At 37.1% G+C, this 18,243-nt stretch overlaps 1 protein-coding gene across 2 annotated transcripts in view; it reads left to right on the top strand.

The window, feature by feature from the left end:
• The window catches only part of mecr (mitochondrial trans-2-enoyl-CoA reductase), a 41,910-nt gene extending 24,968 nt beyond the window's left edge, over positions 1-16,942 (top strand). The window contains exons 5-10 of one of the 2 annotated variants that reach the window (XM_061946659.2): positions 297-399; positions 9,382-9,484; positions 12,606-12,679; positions 12,752-12,812; positions 12,891-12,963; positions 16,730-16,942. In XM_061946659.2, the coding sequence (XP_061802643.2) occupies positions 297-399; positions 9,382-9,484; positions 12,606-12,679; positions 12,752-12,812; positions 12,891-12,963; positions 16,730-16,893 (578 nt within the window). In that variant the 3' untranslated portion in view covers positions 16,894-16,942. The remainder of the gene's footprint in view (positions 1-296; positions 400-9,381; positions 9,485-12,605; positions 12,680-12,751; positions 12,813-12,890; positions 12,964-16,729) is intronic. The other variant, XM_061946666.2, reaches the window with a different exon arrangement.
• The last annotated feature ends 1,301 nt before the right edge of the window (positions 16,943-18,243 follow it).

The following is an 18,243-nucleotide window of genomic DNA, read 5'->3' as shown; positions in this document are numbered from 1 at the left end:
CCATTTTCTACCGCTTGTCCCTTTTGGGGTCGCCACTTCATCACAGGGCCAACACAGATAGACAATATTCACACTCACATTCACACACTAGGGCCAATTTGAACCAATTAATTAAATATTCAAACACAGTCTTGCTGCTCAATCTATGTGTAATGTTACAGTGGCCCAAAATATTAAATAAAAGTTTGAGAAGCACTGTTCTAGACGTATCTCTGATTGTGTCAATCAAAAGTCAGCATTGTTATCTTAGTCAAGGCAAAACTGCTGCATTGATTTAGTTGTTAACGACCTTGCAGGTGATTCGGTGATCCAGAATGCAGCCAACAGCGGAGTCGGGCAGGCGGTCATTCAAATTGCTTCAGCCAAGGGAATAAACACCATCAATGTGGTCCGAGATAGGTATATCCACATGCTACACTTATGATTTATTACAATACATTTGCTTTAAATGGGTCATATTATGATTTTTTTTTTTAACATTTTAAACACTTAAATGGGTTGTATTATGATTTTTTTTTAAACATTTTAAACACTTAAATGGGTCATATTATGATTTTTTTTTTAACATTTTAAACACTTAAATGGGTCATATTATGATTTTTTTTTTAACATTTTAAACACTTAAATGGGTCATATTATGATTTTTTTTTTAACATTTTAAACACTTAAATGGGTCATATTATGATTTTTTTTTAACATTTTAAACACTTAAATGGGTCATATTATGAATTTTTTTTTTAACATTTTAAACACTTAAATGGGTGGTCATATGATTTTTTTTTTAACATTTTAAACACTTAAATGGGTCATATTATGATTTTTTTTAACATTTTAAACACTTAAATGGGTCATATTATGATTTTTTTTTTAACATTTTAAACACTTAAATGGGTCATATTATGATTTTTTTTAACATTTTAAACACTTAAATGGGTCATATTATGATTTTTTTTTAACATTTTAAACACTTCCTTGTGGTCTACATAACATGTAAAGCTGGTTCTTTGGTCAAAATGTTACATAGATTATGTTTTACAGACTATCATCTTCAAGCCGCTTTCTGACCATTTCTTTAGAATGCACCTTTTTGTTGGCGATCTTATTTACTTCCCTTCATTTTGAATACGTCTTCCTTTGTTGTAGTTTTTAGCGCTTCCATATGGAGTCTACACTGCAAAAAGTTAGTGTTCAAAAACAAGAAAAAAATATATAAAAATTAGGGGTATTTTATTTGAACTAAAATTATCTGCCAATAGACCAAGAAAATTCGGCTTCTCAAGACTTTCCAAAACAAGTAAAATTAAAGCTGCAAGCAGCGTTGGTCGGGCCCGCGTATTTGGCAGGTGCTAGTCCTAAGTGTCCCAATACTTTTGTCCAGTTTTAGTAGTACGTGTCCCAATACTTTTGTCAAGTTGTAGTCCTAAGTGTCCCAATACATTTGTCCAGTGTAGGTGTCCCAATACTTTTTTCCAGTGGTAGTCCTAAGTGTCCCAATACTTTTGTCCGGTGGTAGTCATAAGTGTCCCAATACTTTTGTCTAGTGTACCTACCTCGTCTGTATTGTGTGGGCATGCTGGTGCTTCCTGCTTTTAAGCAGCCATCTTAAAAAAACAGCAGCGCAGTAGCATCAGCGCAGCGGTTCTTTTGAAGGGTCATAAAATCAAAACCGGAGCAGTTAGAAAAACGCTGTTCTGTACTTTTATACACAAGGGTTCATTCTCTCTCCTGTGTTAGTTTGAAGCCGAAACGACAAACGCGCTCAGAGGAGATAGTTTTTGAAGGAAGGTGACCGGTTTTTACAAAAAAATTGTTTTGAAGGGGGCATAGCAAACTTCCTGTTGATTTTTGCTGGGGGTTGTCAATCTATGAAATGTAGGTCTAAGTGAGACCTACATAGAGGTTTTTGTTTCATGTCTCTCCGACCTTCCCAGTGGGAGTTACAGGCAGTTTTGTCATTTTTTTCTTCCGAGGAGCAGTTTTTTCAGCGTTTTATTCAGAAATTGCGCTAGAGCGCAATTTTGAGATTTGGGGTTAGGTTTTTTATTAGATCGCAATTTTTGCCAGTCCTGATGTGTGTGTTCAGTTCGGTGAGTTTTGAAGCATGTTAAGGGGGTCAAATTACAGCTCAAAGAGGCAAAAGTGACTGTTTTTAGTACTTTTTTGTCTTGAAGGGGGAATTGCCAACTTCCTGTTGATTTCTGCCCAAGGATGTACAATTATGAAATTTAGGTCTAAGTCAGACCTACATAGAGAATTTTGTTTCATGTCTTTCCGACCTTCCTAGTGGGAGTTACAGGCAGTCTAGTTTTTTTTTCCCCTAGGGGGCGCTAGAGCGCAATTTTGAGTTTTGGGGTTCGGTTTTTTCATTAAAAGACAATTTTCGCAGGTCCTGATGTGTGGGTCAAATATGGTGAGTTTTGAAGCATGTTAAGTGGGTCAAATTAGTGCTCAAAGAGGCGGCCGGTATAATAATAATAAAACCTTACAAATTCAATAGGTCCTTATGTCCCATTGCATAAGGACTCCCTTTGGGAGTCCTTATGCAATGGGCCATGCGGGCCCTAATTAGCTAACCTCAATGAACCCAAAAGTACCTTAAAATAAGTATATTCTCACTAATAACAAGCGCACTTTTCTTGGTAAAAAAAAAGAGACCTTTTTGCTCAAAATGTTGAAAAATATTCTTAAATGCTCGGCATCATGATTTTTTTTCATGCTTGAAGTAAGAAATGATTACTTTAAAAAAGTAGTTTTATACTTGTGAGTGTTGACACAGCTTTGCAACACTTGATATTCTAGTTTCAAGCATGTTTTACTCAAAATAGGTCATAAAATCTCCGCTACAAGCTGTAATATCTTACTGAGATCATTTAGGACCAAAACCCTTAAAACAAGTAAAACACTAACATAAAATCTGCTTAGTGAGAAGAATTATCTTATCAGACAGAAAATATGCAAATGTCACCCTAATTTGAGATATTTAAGCTTACTTAGATTTCAGTTTTTGCAGTGTACTGACAGACCTTGAGACCTCCGAATTCGGGAGATTAGGGGGGTGGGCCGGTGTTCACAGTGCGGCGCATATTTGTAACAGTGTTAAAGTTGTTTATACGGCCACCCTGTATGGCTGTTGACCAAGTATGCACTGGATTTACTTATGTGTGTGTAAAAACAGCATATATTATGTACCGTAACTGGGCCGGCACGCTGTTTGTATGGAGGAAAAGCGGACAGGTTGTAGAGGACAGTGCCATTAAGGCACACCCCCAATAATGTTGTCCGGGTAGAAATCAGGAGAATGGTTGCTCCGGTAGATTTTTGGGAGGGGCACTGAAATTCGTGAGTCTCCCGGGAAAATCGGGAGGTTGAAACCGATACCGATAATTTCCGATATTACATTTTAAAGTATTTATCGGCCGATATTATCGGACATCTCTAGTGTAGACTGCAATATGATGGCAGTAAACAACACCAAAACTTTAAATGTTCCATTGAGAATATGGAACATTACACATGGCGCTGAAAAATCTGCCAAAATGTTTTGAGTTCGACTTCGGTAAGCTATAAAGCCGTACCGCTTGATGGATTATCGGCGCATTAAACATATAATTATGGTGTGTGTATAAGGACAGCAAAATGGCACCTATTAGCATACATATTACTAGGGATGATGTTTGAAACCGGTTTTCCCGATTGTTCGATAAGAAAAGAACGGATTCCTTGGATTCGAATCCCTTTGTGAGAACCGGTTCCCGTTATCGAAGCCACTATACAGTATTTTCGCGACCATCGGGCGCACCGTATTAAAATGCGCCGTGTCAGTTACGGGTGCTATTTCTGTATTTAACGCATAAATAAGGCGCAGCGTATTTTTGGGTTGAACATACGCGAGCTTAAAACATATATGTATATTGTAGCGTCCCGGAAGAGTTAGTGCTGCAAGGGGTTCTGGGTATTTGTTCTGTATGTGCTATGGTGCGGATGTTCTCCCGAAATGTGTTTGTCATTTTTTGTCTGGTGTGGGTTCACAGTGTGGCGCATATTTGTAACAGTGTTAAAGTTGTTTATACGGCCACCCTCAATGTGACCTGTATGGCTGTTGACCAAGTATGGGTGGCATTCACTTGTGTGTGTGAAAAGCCGTGGATATTATGTGATTGGGCCGACACGCCCCTAATATTGTTGTCTGGGTGGAAATCAGGAGAAATTCGGGAGTCTCCCGAGAAAATCGGGAGGGTTGTCATTCTTGTTTGGTGTGGGTTCACAGTGTGGCGCATATGTGTAACAGTGTTAAAGTTGTTTATATGGCCACCTTCAGTGTGACCAGTATGTATGTTAATCAAGTATGTCTTGCAGTCATCTATGTGTGTGTGTGTGTGTGTGTTACAGCCGCAAACATGTGACTGGGCCGGCACGTTGTTTGTACGGAGAAATAGCGGACGCAACGACAGGTTGTAGAGGGCGCTAAAGGCAGTGCCATCACGACACGCCCTCAATATTCTTGTCCGGGTGAAAATCGGGAGAATGGTTATCCCGGGAGATTTTCGGGAGGGGCGTTGAAATTCGGGAGTCTCCCGGAAAAATCGGGAGGGTTGGCAAGTACAGGTAAAAGCCAGTAAATTAGAATATTTTGAAAAACTTGATTTATTTCAGTAATTGCATTCAAAAGGTGTAACTTGTACATTATATTTATTCATTGCACACAGACTGATGCATTCAAATGTTTATTTCATTTAATTTTGATGATTTGAAGTGGCAACAAATGAAAATCCAAAATTCCGTGTGTCACAAAATTAGAATATTACTTAAGGCTAATACAAAAAAGGGATTTTTAGAAATGTTGGCCAACTGAAAAGTATGAAAATGAAAAATATGAGCATGTACAATACTCAATACTTGGTTGGAGCTCCTTTTGCCTCAATTACTGCGTTAATGCGGCGTGGCATGGAGTCGATGAGTTTCTGGCACTGCTCAGGTGTTATGAGAGCCCAGGTTGCTCTGATAGTGGCCTTCAACTCTTCTGCGTTTTTGGGTCTGGCATTCTGCATCTTCCTTTTCACAATACCCCACAGATTTTCTATGGGGCTAAGGTCAGGGGAGTTGGCGGGCCAATTTAGAACAGAAATACCATGGTCCGTAAACCAGGCACGGGTAGATTTTGCGCTGTGTGCAGGCGCCAAGTCCTGTTGGAACTTGAAATCTCCATCTCCATAGAGCAGGTCAGCAGCAGGAAGCATGAAGTGCTCTAAAACTTGCTGGTAGACGGCTGCGTTGACCCTGGATCTCAGGAAACAGAGTGGACCGACACCAGCAGATGACATGGCACCCCAAACCATCACTGATGGTGGAAACTTTACACTAGACTTCAGGCAACGTGGATCCTGTGCCTCTCCTGTCTTCCTCCAGACTCTGGGACCTCGATTTCCAAAGGAAATGCAAAATTTGCATGGTTGGGTGATGGTTTGGGGTGCCATGTCATCTGCTGGTGTCGGTCCACTCTGTTTCCTGAGATCCAGGGTCAACGCAGCCGTCTACCAGCAAGTTTTAGAGCACTTCATGCTTCCTGCTGCTGACCTGCTCTATGGAGATGGAGATTTCAAGTTCCAACAGGACTTGGCGCCTGCACACAGCGCAAAATCTACCCGTGCCTGGTTTACGGACCATGGTATTTCTGTTCTAAATTGGCCCGCCAACTCCCCTGACCTTAGCCCCATAGAAAATCTGTGGGGTATTGTGAAAAGGAAGATGCAGAATGCCAGACCCAAAAACGCAGAAGAGTTGAAGGCCACTATCAGAGCAACCTGGGCTCTCATAACACCTGAGCAGTGCCAGAAACTCATCGACTCCATGCCACGCCGCATTAACGCAGTAATTGAGGCAAAAGGAGCTCCAACCAAGTATTGAGTATTGTACATGCTCATATTTTTCATTTTCATACTTTTCAGTTGGCCAACATTTCTAAAAATCCCTTTTTTGTATTAGCCTTAAGTAATATTCTAATTTTGTGACACACGGAATTTTGGATTTTCATTTGTTGCCACTTCAAATCATCAAAATTAAATGAAATAAACATTTGAATGCATCAGTCTGTGTGCAATGAATAAATATAATGTACAAGTTACACCTTTTGAATGCAATTACTGAAATAAATCAAGTTTTTCAAAATATTCTAATTTACTGGCTTTTACCTGTATGTCCACAACAAGAGGATAGAGAAAAAGAAGTAGCTTATTGACTAGAATGGCGAACTCTTGCAAAGCTCTTTGGGTAAATTTATACCATATATGGATAATCCGCTGACGTCACACTTGGGGGGGGTAAAACGTCATGAGTTGGGCAAATTCTAAACCGCTCGTTTGGAGGAAGTATGAAGGATTGATTGATTGAGACTTTTATTAGTAGATTGCACAGTACTATTGACCACTAAATGGTAACACCCGAATAAGTTTTTCAACTTGTTTAAATCGGGGTCCACGTTAATCAACTCATGGTAAGAAGGCAAGTTTGTTTAAAAAAAATATCCCCACCTTGCCTCCATTATTTGATTTAAAATTTCCGGGAGTTATTTACAGAGGTGGGTAGAGTAGCCAGAAATTGTACTCAAGTAAGAGTACTGTTACTTTAGAGATTTATTACTCAAGTAAAAGTAAGGAGTAGTCACCCAAATATTTACTTGAGTAAAAGTAAAAAGTATGTTGTGAAAAAACTACTCAAGTACTGAGTAACTGATGAGTAACATACACACACATATCATATATATATATATATATATATACACACACACATATACATATATATATATATATATATATAAAAATATATATATATATATATACACACACACACACACACACATATATATATTTATATATATATATATATATACATACACACACACACACACATATACATATATATACATACATATATATACATACATTGATATATACAGTATATAATTTATATTTATTTATTTTGCCGTTTTTGTTTACATGTTAAAGGTGTTTTAATGAATATACATGCATGTTTAACACATATAGATTCCTTTCTTTCATGAAGACAAGAATATAAGTTGGTGTATTACCTGATTCTGATGACTTGCATTGATTGTAATCAGACAGTAGTGATGATAGCGTCCACGTTTTCAAATGGAGGAGAAGAAAAGTTCCTCCTTTCTGTCTACCGTATTTTCCGCACTATAAGGCGCACCTAAAAACCACAATTTTTCTCAAAAGCTGACAGTGCGCCTAATAACCCGGTGCGCTTTATTACGATTAATTTTCATAAAGTTTCGGTCTCGCAACTTCGGTAAACAGCCGCCATCTTTTTTCCCGGTAGAACAGGAAGCGCTTCTTCTTCTACGCAAGCAACCGCCAATGAAAGCACTCGCCCCCATAGAACAGGAAGCGCTTCACCCGCCCCCATAGAACAGGAAGCGCTTCACCCGCCCCCGGAAGAAGAAGAAAAAACGCGCGGATATCACCGTACGTTTCATTTCCTGTTTACATCTGTAAAGACCACAAAATGGCTCCTACAAAACGATCCGGTTCATAAAAAGACGCAATCTCTCCATCCGCACACGGATTACTACCGTATTTCACAGCAACTGAACCGCACTGTGGAACGGGAGCACGTACGGTGAATATTCGCTCCACAGGGAATGAGAAGTCATCCTTCACTGTGGTTCTAGCTTGCCATGCTAACTTCCACCCATCCAAAAGAGACCTTTCCAGCCGGCGTCATCATAAAAGCTAACTCGAAGGGATGGATGGATGAAGAAAAGATGAGCGAGTGGTTAAGGGAAGTTTACGCGAAGAAGCCGGGTGGCTTTTTTCACACAGCTCCGAAGGCGAACACACCTTCACTAAGACGGGCAGATAGCGCCGGTCGACATACGCCAACATCTGCCAGTGGATCGTAAATGCCTGGGCAGATAGTTTCGGTCACAACTGTGGTCCGACCTTTCCGGAAGGCAGGATTCACAGAACTGCTGCACAACAACAGCGACACTGACTCCGGTGACTTCGACGAGACGGAACCGGCCATTTTGGATCCCGTATTCGCCCAACTTTTCAATTCGGACACCGAAGACGAAGAATTCGAAGGATTTACGAATGAAGAATAACTTCAGAAGGTGAGCGCTATGTTTATTTTGTGTGTTGTGACATTAACGTTCGAGCAACATTATGTTGCTATTGTTCTACACCATTTTGAATTTTACTATGTTTGTGATTGCACATTTGCGTACATTTTGGGACAGAGTTGTTAGAACGCTGGTTTTCAATATATTATTAAAGTTTGACTGAACTATCTGACTGTTTTTTTGACATTCACTTTAGCGCAGCGTTTTTTTGACATTCACTTTAGCGCAGCGTAGGCGCGGCTTTTAGTCCGGGGCGGCTTATTGGTGGACAAAATTATGAAATATGTAATTCATAGAAGGTGCGGCTAATAATCCGGTGCGCCTTATAGTGCGGAAAATACGGTAATACCACATGAAAGTGGTTGGTTTTTGGCATCTTATTTGTCCAGCTTCCATATTCGTTTTTATACACTTTACAAGAAATACATTGGCGGCAAACTCCGTGGCTTGCTAGCTTGTTTGCGCTGGCTTTCGGAGACTCTTATTTTGAAAGCGCAGGCGCGATGTAGCGGCACTTTTATTGTGAAGACAGGAACTGTGCAGTCAGTCTTTAGGCTTTTGACGGGATGTACGGTTGAAATAAAAAAGGGTCTTTTTTTCCTTCACACTTTTGATTGATTTATTGGAACTTTTATTAGTAGATTGCACAGTACAGTATATATTCCGTACAATTGACCACTAAATGGTAACACCCCAATAAGTTTTTCAACTTGTTTAAGTCAGGTCATGTGACTTCCTGGCTCTGTTTGATTGGTCCAACGTCACCAGTGACTGCATCTGATTGGTGGAACGGAGTGAACGTCACCAGTGACTGTATTTGTTGAAACGCAGGCACTATGAAGGTCTGTCTGACAGACCAAAACAAACAAAGTGTGCATTAACAGATGGATAAAAATTAGTAGCGAGTAGCGAGCTGAATGCAGATAAAAGTAGCGGAGTAAAAGTAGCGTTTCTTCTCTATAAATATACTCAAGTAAAAGTAAAAGTATGTTGCATTAAAACTACTCTTAGAAGTACAATTTATCCCAAAAGTTACTCAAGTAGATGTAACGGAGTAAATGTAGCGCGTTACTACCCACCTCTGGTTATTTAGATCCTAAATACACAAAAACGGATAGCGATAGGTAAGAAAAGTTGGATTCGCAGTCCCCTTTAAATGAAGCATAAATTCATGAAATATGATTGGGTTCATTTTGTGTTTAATAGCTGCTATTCATAAAACTTTCTTTCTCAAAAAGGCCGGACTTCACACAGCTCAGTGATAGGCTGAAGGCCCTGGGAGCCAGTCATGTGATCAAGGAGGAAGCACTTCGGCGACCTGAAATGAAAGAACTATTTAAGGTGTGTAGTTTTGAAAGGAAATTGTATTTCTGACTGAAACAGAAAACAGTCGTGATAAACCAACAATTGGGGAAAGGTAGGTCTCTGAAATTGCACAAAAACACGGTCAACAAAACGATGAACTCCACAAGCTTTTTGTGTTTTTTTTTTATTTAAAAAAATTAGATTTTGCACAGAAGACCCTTTTTCACTTCTGATACATACTGATATTTGAGCCTTGGTACCGATAATGATCTGATCTTGAATTTTTATCATTATTTAATTATTTTGTAGTGTTTAACATTAGAAAGGGTTGGATCAAGGGAAATTACTCACATAGAGAACAATGGTATGTATGACTGGAATGAACTTAATGCTGTCTTTAAAGGGGAAAGTTTTTTTACACCAAAACAGCTGTGTTCTATTCCTATTAATTCTTATGGATAAAATGCCCACTGTACTGTACTGCAGTGGTCCCCAACCACCGGGCCGCGGATCGATTGGTACCGGGCCGCACAAGAAAAGAAAGATCGATTGGTACCGGGAAAGATCGATTGGTACCGGGCCGCACAAGAAAAGAAAATATATATATATATATATATATATACATACCTGCCAACTACTCCGGTTTTCCCGTAATTAGTACGGTTTTCATCAACCTATTCCGGGTTACGGTTGCAGTGATAAAAAATACGGTTTTTCATTAATTTTTTTTTTTTTTTTTTTAAGTTTTATTCACGAAATCGCGTAACAATGACAATCGACACTGCTTCCTGTAACTTCCTATCGAGCCATTCCGGATGCCATGAGCGAGGCTATTTATAGCACCGCTGCCAAGCACGAGGCACCAGTTGCCATTGTTTCCAAACGAGCGAACGATCATGGAATCAGCCGGAGAAAAATCGCAAACGAGTCTTAAACGGAAAAGAAAACTGCAGTCATTCCGTGAAGAATATTCAAAAGCCTATCCGGGAATAATTATCCGTTCCAAAAAGGGTGAAAACTACGCGAATTGCACCTTGTGCAGACAAGATTTTTCGATCGGACACGGAGGAATTAGCGATGTAAAAGACCACATTGGGACAAAAAAACACAAGTCTAATGCCGTTGCTAGCGATACAAGTGGAAAACTTTCAACGTTTTTCGTCGCCCAAACAGATTCTTTGGATGTGATAAATGCCGAAGTTTTATTTACGGAGGCAATAATTGAGCAAATAAAAAGGTAATGACACCAATGTTATCTATTGGAATTGTTTAGTACTGTTATACTGTTAAAAGTTTTTATACTATTTATGCTTTCAAGTCCAAGTTGAAGAAATCTTGTTAAATGTTGACAGCATAACTACCAAAATACAGAAGTATGTCCTTAATATTTTTGCAGTGCTATTTCTGTTGAAAAGTTCAAATGATTACATTAGAGATGTGATGTGCCACTTTTCAAGTGTCTGATGGCTTCAATTAATTTTCATTCATTTTTCATATTTTGAATTCTTTTGAAAGGCTTACAAAAAAACTACATTTGAATTGTAATTCCATGCTATTGACAGGACTATTAATTTTAATGAAGTTAGTTTACCATGTTTACAGTATGATAATTGGGATAGAAATGTGAATTTTAGGCACAGAATATTTTTTACAATTGAACAAGGCAGTAGATTATACAAGCTTGGACAGAAAGTTAATAATGACACCAATTTTTTTTTTTTATGGAATTGTTTAGTACTGTTTTACCATTTGTTTACTGTAAAAAGTGTTTATACTTTCAATGAACAAATTGAAGTCTTGTGAAAGGTTGACAGGATAACTGGCATTAACTGTCAAAATAATTTCAAACTATTGAAGTTAGCTTACAGAATAAACATGTCAATCAACCCATATGATTTTTGCTGTAATATTTTTGTTCTGAAAAGTCACTGTGACTGATAGAAAAGTGATGGTTTTAGCAACATTTTAACCTGTCTGAATGCTAATAATCATTTTGCTTCGGGGGGCGAAGTGAACCCCCCACCAGGACTTTGTCCTGCGGCCCCTGGACCCTGGCTACTAGGTTTTTCTGATTTCAAAAGTTGGCAGGTATGTATATACAGGTAAAAGCCAGTAAATTAGAATATTTTGAAAAACTTGATTTATTTCAGTAATTGCATTCAAAAGGTGTAACTTGTACATTATATTTATTCATTGCACACAGACTGATGCATTCAAATGTTTATTTCATTTAATTTTGATGATTTGAAGTGGCAACAAATGAAAATCCAAAATTCCGTGTGTCACAAAATTAGAATATTACTTAAGGCTAATACAAAAAAGGGATTTTTAGAAATGTTGGCCAACTGAAAAGTATGAAAATGAAAAATATGAGCATGTACAATACTCAATACTTGGTTGGAGCTCCTTTTGCCTCAATTACTGCGTTAATGCGGCGTGGCATGGAGTCGATGAGTTTCTGGCACTGCTCAGGTGTTATGAGAGCCCAGGTTGCTCTGATAGTGGCCTTCAACTCTTCTGCGTTTTTGGGTCTGGCATTCTGCATCTTCCTTTTCACAATACCCCACAGATTTTCTATGGGGCTAAGGTCAGGGGAGTTGGCGGGCCAATTTAGAACAGAAATACCATGGTCCGTAAACCAGGCACGGGTAGATTTTGCGCTGTGTGCAGGCGCCAAGTCCTGTTGGAACTTGAAATCTCCATCTCCATAGAGCAGGTCAGCAGCAGGAAGCATGAAGTGCTCTAAAACTTGCTGGTAGACGGCTGCGTTGACCCTGGATCTCAGGAAACAGAGTGGACCGACACCAGCAGATGACATGGCACCCCAAACCATCACCCAACCATGCAAATTTTGCATTTCCTTTGGAAATCGAGGTCCCAGAGTCTGGAGAAAGACAGGAGAGGCACAGGATCCACGTTGCCTGAAGTCTAGTGTAAAGTTTCCACCATCAGTGATGGTTTGGGGTGCCATGTCATCTGCTGGTGTCGGTCCACTCTGTTTCCTGAGATCCAGGGTCAACGCAGCCGTCTACCAGCAAGTTTTAGAGCACTTCATGCTTCCTGCTGCTGACCTGCTCTATGGAGAGTTGACCGGTCCGCAGTTCCAAAAAGGTTGGGGATCACTGCTGTACTGTATTATATTTTGCTTTCCTTTCAGACGTGCCCAAAGCCTAAACTAGCCTTGAATGCAGTTGGGGGCAAAAGTGCGACGGAGCTGCTTCGTCATCTCCAGTGAGAGGGCTGCACAGTCTTGAGTAGAATGTAAATATTACAATAAAGAAAAATGGTGGCTTTTTATTGCAGGCCGGGGCGGTCCATGGTGACCTATGGGGGGATGTCCAAACAGCCAGTCACTGTCCCCGTGGTAAGATCAGTCAAACTTTATTTATGTAGTACTTTTCATGCATCACCAAATAAATTGTCTGCTTCTCGTGTTCTGTAGAGTGCTCTTATTTTCAAGGATGTGAAAATTTGCGGATTTTGGGTCACACAGTGGAAGAGAGATCAGTCACACGGTGAGTTGGCTGCTGCAGAAGATCCACTTACATTTTATTTAGATTGCAATCACTTTTTCATTGAGGAAATCACCAATTGTCACGTGTGCAACCAATTTGTATGCAGCGCCGCCACCTGCAGGACTAGATTGGAACATTATTAGCGGCAATATATGTAAAATTTGCATTTATGTACTTTTATCAACAGCAACACTTTTTTTAAAAAAAACGGATCTTTTGCTCTGTTTTCTTGAACTGTTTGATATTACAGCAACACTGTTATACATTTGATTTGAAATCCATCCATTTTTCTACCGCTTGGGGTCGCGGATTGATTTTAAATAATTTAGTAATGATAATCAAATATAAGTATACTGATACACATGTAATATGGTTTGTCTTTTTGTTTTAATTTGGCAAATTAGGGTGTTTTTTTAATAGGGGTGTGAATCTTTGGGCACCTAAATATTCCATCTGATTCCAATACCTGGGAGGACAATTCGATTTAGAATCGATTCTCAATTGAACACGATTCTCGATTCAAACTGATTCTCACAATGTATTATTTGGTATGATAATTACAATTACACTTTTTCAAAAGAGCTTACAGGTTAAAAAAAAAAGCTCCTTGCATGGCAGTTGCATGGAAATGGCCTAAAAACGTCTTTTAAAATGGTTATATATATTTACATTGTATTATATTATAATATAGATTACATATATATATATCAAATTTTTTTGAGGTGGCCAAGTAATAAAAATTTTTGGATAAGCGTGTGTGTGTGTGTGTGTGTGTGTGTGTGTGTGTGTGTGTGTGTGTGTGTGTGTGTATATTTATATATATATATATATATATATATATACATAAGTTACAAAATATATTTAATAATAAAGAAGAATAAAAATAAATAAATACAAATTTATTTATTTGTATTTTTTTTGTTATGAAATATATTTTGTAACTTATATATATATATATGTATATATATATATACTGTGTATATATATAGCAGGGAAATCTGCGAGCTCATATATATATATATAAAAGTTACAAAATATATTTAATAATAAAGAATACAAATAAATACATATTTATTTATTTGTATTTTTTTAATTATGAAATATATTTTGTAACTTATATATATATATATATATACATATACATATACACATATGTTACAAATATATTTCATAATAAAAAAATACAAATAAATACATTTGTATTTATTTGTATTCTTTATTATATGTATTTTTTTTACTATGAAATATATTTTATAACATATATATATATATATATATATATGTTACAAAATATATTTCATAATAAGAAAATACAAATAAATACATTTGTATTTATGTGTATTCTTTATTATATGTATTTTTTTTATTATGAAATATATTTTGTAACATATACATATATACATATATATGTATATGTATATGTTACAAAATATATTTCATAATAAAAAAAATACATATAATAAAGAATACACATAAATACAAATGTATTTATATATTTTGTAACATATACATATATACATACATATATATATATATATATATTTATATATGTATATGTATATGTTACAAAATGTATTTCATAATAAAAAAAATACATATAATAAAGAATACACATAAATACAAATGTATTTATTTGGTTTTTTTTTATTATGAAATATATTTTGTAACATATATATATATATATATATATATATATATATGTTACAAAATATATTTCATAGTAAAAAAAAATACATATAGAATACAAATAAATACAAATGTATTTATTTGTATTTTTTTATTATGAAATATATTTGTAACATATGTGTATATGTATATGTATATATATATATATATAAGTTACAAAATATATTTCATAATTAAAAAAAATACAAATAAATAAATATGTATTTATTTGTATTCTTTATTATTAAATATATTTTGTAACATATATATATATATATATATATATATATATATATATATATATATATATATATATATATATATATATATATATATTCAGTGGCGGGCCGTGCGTTTCCCACCTAGGCTTTCAATGATGTCAGACTTCAAAGATTACCTCTCAAAAGACCCTAATTTGTGTCACCACATGACCATTGCTGGAGAAATTCTACACAGAAACACATTTACACACTACTGGGCATTGTACAAAATGGGTTATTTTCTGTCACATTTAAAAATCAACCTGCATCAGCAATTAAAACCTATCTTATGTGGTACTGTCAAAATTAAAATTGCAAAAAACATTTTAAACATGAAAAAATTAAGAAAAAAAAAATCTGAACTCACATCGCCGAGACAGCTGAGCTAGCAGGTTTCCCTGCTCGTCAGGGGATTTTAAAAATCCCCTGACGAGCAGGGAAACCTGCGAAACAGGCTTGTAGGGATGATATAGCCTCTTGTATTATTCCGCTCTACCCCGGTATTGAGCACTGTATACCAGATAAACCACAGAAACCTCGATTATATATATATATATTTTTTAAATCGATTTTTATAAATAGGGGGAAAAAAATCAGGATTAATAAGAATCGTGATTTGAATGTGAACCGATATTTTTTGTTTATTGATATTTTAGTTAGGTATCTACAGTACCAGTTAAATGTTTGGAGACATGTTCTCATTTAATTGCATAAAAAAAGTGTTTCCAAACTTTCGGCAGGCACATTAGGTAGGTAGCTCGTTAAAGTAAATTCTTCTGTCCAGGCCCGGCCCTAACCAATCTGGCGCCCTAGGCAAGATTTTTGGTGGCGCCCCCCCACATCGGCAGTGAAGTGTATATACTCACAAGAAACCGAATAGCTTTGTCTTTGACCTTTTTTTTACTTAAAGAAAACAAATTAACAATCAGAATAGTTAACAAGATAAAAAAAAATATGAATAAATAAATGAATGCAAAAAATAAAAAATGAATATATGAAATACAATATTTTTTACATACATATTGCTTAATTTACAATAATGATGTGCACTTTAACAACTAGGCTTACAACTATAACTAATATATAAAGGGGTGGAAAAGTGACTATTACCTGCAGGGCAAACATTAGCTAACCAGAAGGCAATAACAATGTAAACAAAAAACACCTGCTTAAAAGATCTAATACAAATGTCCCTGAGGAATGTAAGGTGGGAGTACTGTAATTACCTAACGTTACATTATTATTTTCCATAACAATTTAGTCCCCTACACAATATTAACCCGACGTTAAAACAGAACTAGCTATTTATTGATTAGCAATTGCCGAATCATGTAACATTAGCTTAATGCTAAAAAGCCAGGTTACTATCACATTCTGTAACAGACAAATAATTTCATGTAGGCTAACGTTACCTACCTGCTACCTCTTGTCTTTTCTCGTTTCTCCTCCTCTTCTTTTCTCTTTTTTCTTCCCTGGGCACCTGACAGTTTTGGCCGTTTTGACATCTTGTGTTGATTTTTTGATGTGGTGACGTCCAAAAAGAGTCATGATACGGGAAGGGAGGGGGCGCACCGTGCGGGGGGGAGGGCGTAATGTTGTAACAAATAATATTTCTATTATATAGGCTTTACTTTGCATTTTAATTAACGTGGGATTATTTTTTGTATTTAGAAATAATAGTACCAATTTATTTATTTTTTTTCTCCAACATTTGTGGCACTGGCGTGGCGCCCCCTGATGGACGGCGCCCTTAGCATTTGCCTATACGGCCTATGCCACGGGCCGGCCCTGCTTCTGTCCATGCATGTGATGAATAAAAACATTGTCGTTGTCTTGTGTAGATTCCGGAGCGTTCCGCTCCATGCTGGATGAACTGTGCTCCCTGATCCGCCAGGGGAAGCTGAGTGCTCCTGCCTGCACAGAGGTCGGTCTCCATGACTACAGCAAAGCTCTGCATGCCGCCATGCAGCCTTTCACTTCCGCCAAGCAGATCCTGATCACGTGACTTGTTTTAGCACTCAATAAACGTCCAACACATCAGGTTCAAAGCTTAATATTTATTAGTGTCTATTTTCAAGATATTCATCATAAAGATTGACGGTAGATATGTTATGGTTTTATTGAAGAGTAAACAGCTACATGACACTGGAGAGGAAAATATCATGAATCTTTTCTACATATTTGAATCACAGTTTGAATATTCAGTCATTTATTTTCAGCTGCAGCCATAACATATGGGTGACACGTTAAAGGAAAAACATGCATTGCATAAACATGATAAGACTGGAAAACAATAATTCCTGAAATTATTTAGAAATATTTTTTAACCTCAGCTACTCTTGCTAGCAGATAGTTGTGTTGTATACAGGATTCTTGTTTGGCATGTTGGACATTCTGGCCATCAAACTCAAACACAGCACAGTGGAACGTTTATCGTTGTTTATTTGGTTCTTTGTCTGAACTATTCATTTTAAATCAAATTATTTTGTAGTTAAAGCCTTGAAGGACCTTTCTACAACCTTCTAAATACAGTTTTAACACCACGAGAGCATTTTAGACATGAAATATAACCCTCATATTTACTTTTACACTTGTGTAATCCAATATTGTAAAGCTGCTTGAGGCTGAGCCAATCAGTGGCCACGATACTGAGCAGTGCGCTCTGATATATATATATATATATATATATATATATATGTGTATATATATGTATGTGTGGGGAAAAAAAATCACAAGACTATTTCATCTCTACAGGCCTGTTTCATGAGGGGGGGTACCCTCAATCATCAGGAGATTTTAATGGGAGCATTCGCATACCATGGTTTATATAGGGCACAGAGTGGGTGGGTACAGGCTGGCCTAGGGGCGTGGTGATTGGCTCATGTGTTACCTAGGAGGTGTTTCCGTCTATGGCGGCATGTTGTTACAATTTCGCTGCGCTTGTTGAGGGATGACAGGTCTGGACGGTAAATAATAAACAGTTTCTCTTTCAAGCATAGGTTGCATCTTTTATTACCACTATTGTAAGGTGTGCTGGATGCAAGAATTTGCCATGTTATTGAATATTCAACATTATTGTCTTTGAGGTCCCAAATGTGTTTGCTGAGTTCTGTGGTATTTTGCAGGTTTTTGTTCCTGAAAGAAGCCTTGTGATTGTTCCATCTGGTTTTGAACTCTCCCTCGGTTAATCCTACATATGTGTCGGATGTGTTAATGTCCTTGCGTATTACCTTAGATTGGTAGACAACTGATGTTTGTAAGCACCCCCCGTTGAGAGGGCAATCAGGTTTCTTTCGACAGTTACATCCTTTGTTGGTTTTGGAGTCGCTCTGTCTGGGGGCCGACGGCTCATTTG

The sequence above is a fragment of the Nerophis lumbriciformis genome, linkage group LG04 (assembly GCF_033978685.3).
Source record: "Nerophis lumbriciformis linkage group LG04, RoL_Nlum_v2.1, whole genome shotgun sequence".
In the NCBI taxonomy this organism is placed as follows: Eukaryota; Metazoa; Chordata; class Actinopteri; order Syngnathiformes; family Syngnathidae; genus Nerophis; species Nerophis lumbriciformis.
The sequence above is the reverse complement of the archived record's forward strand: the minus strand, read 5'-3'. Positions and strand labels throughout refer to the sequence as shown.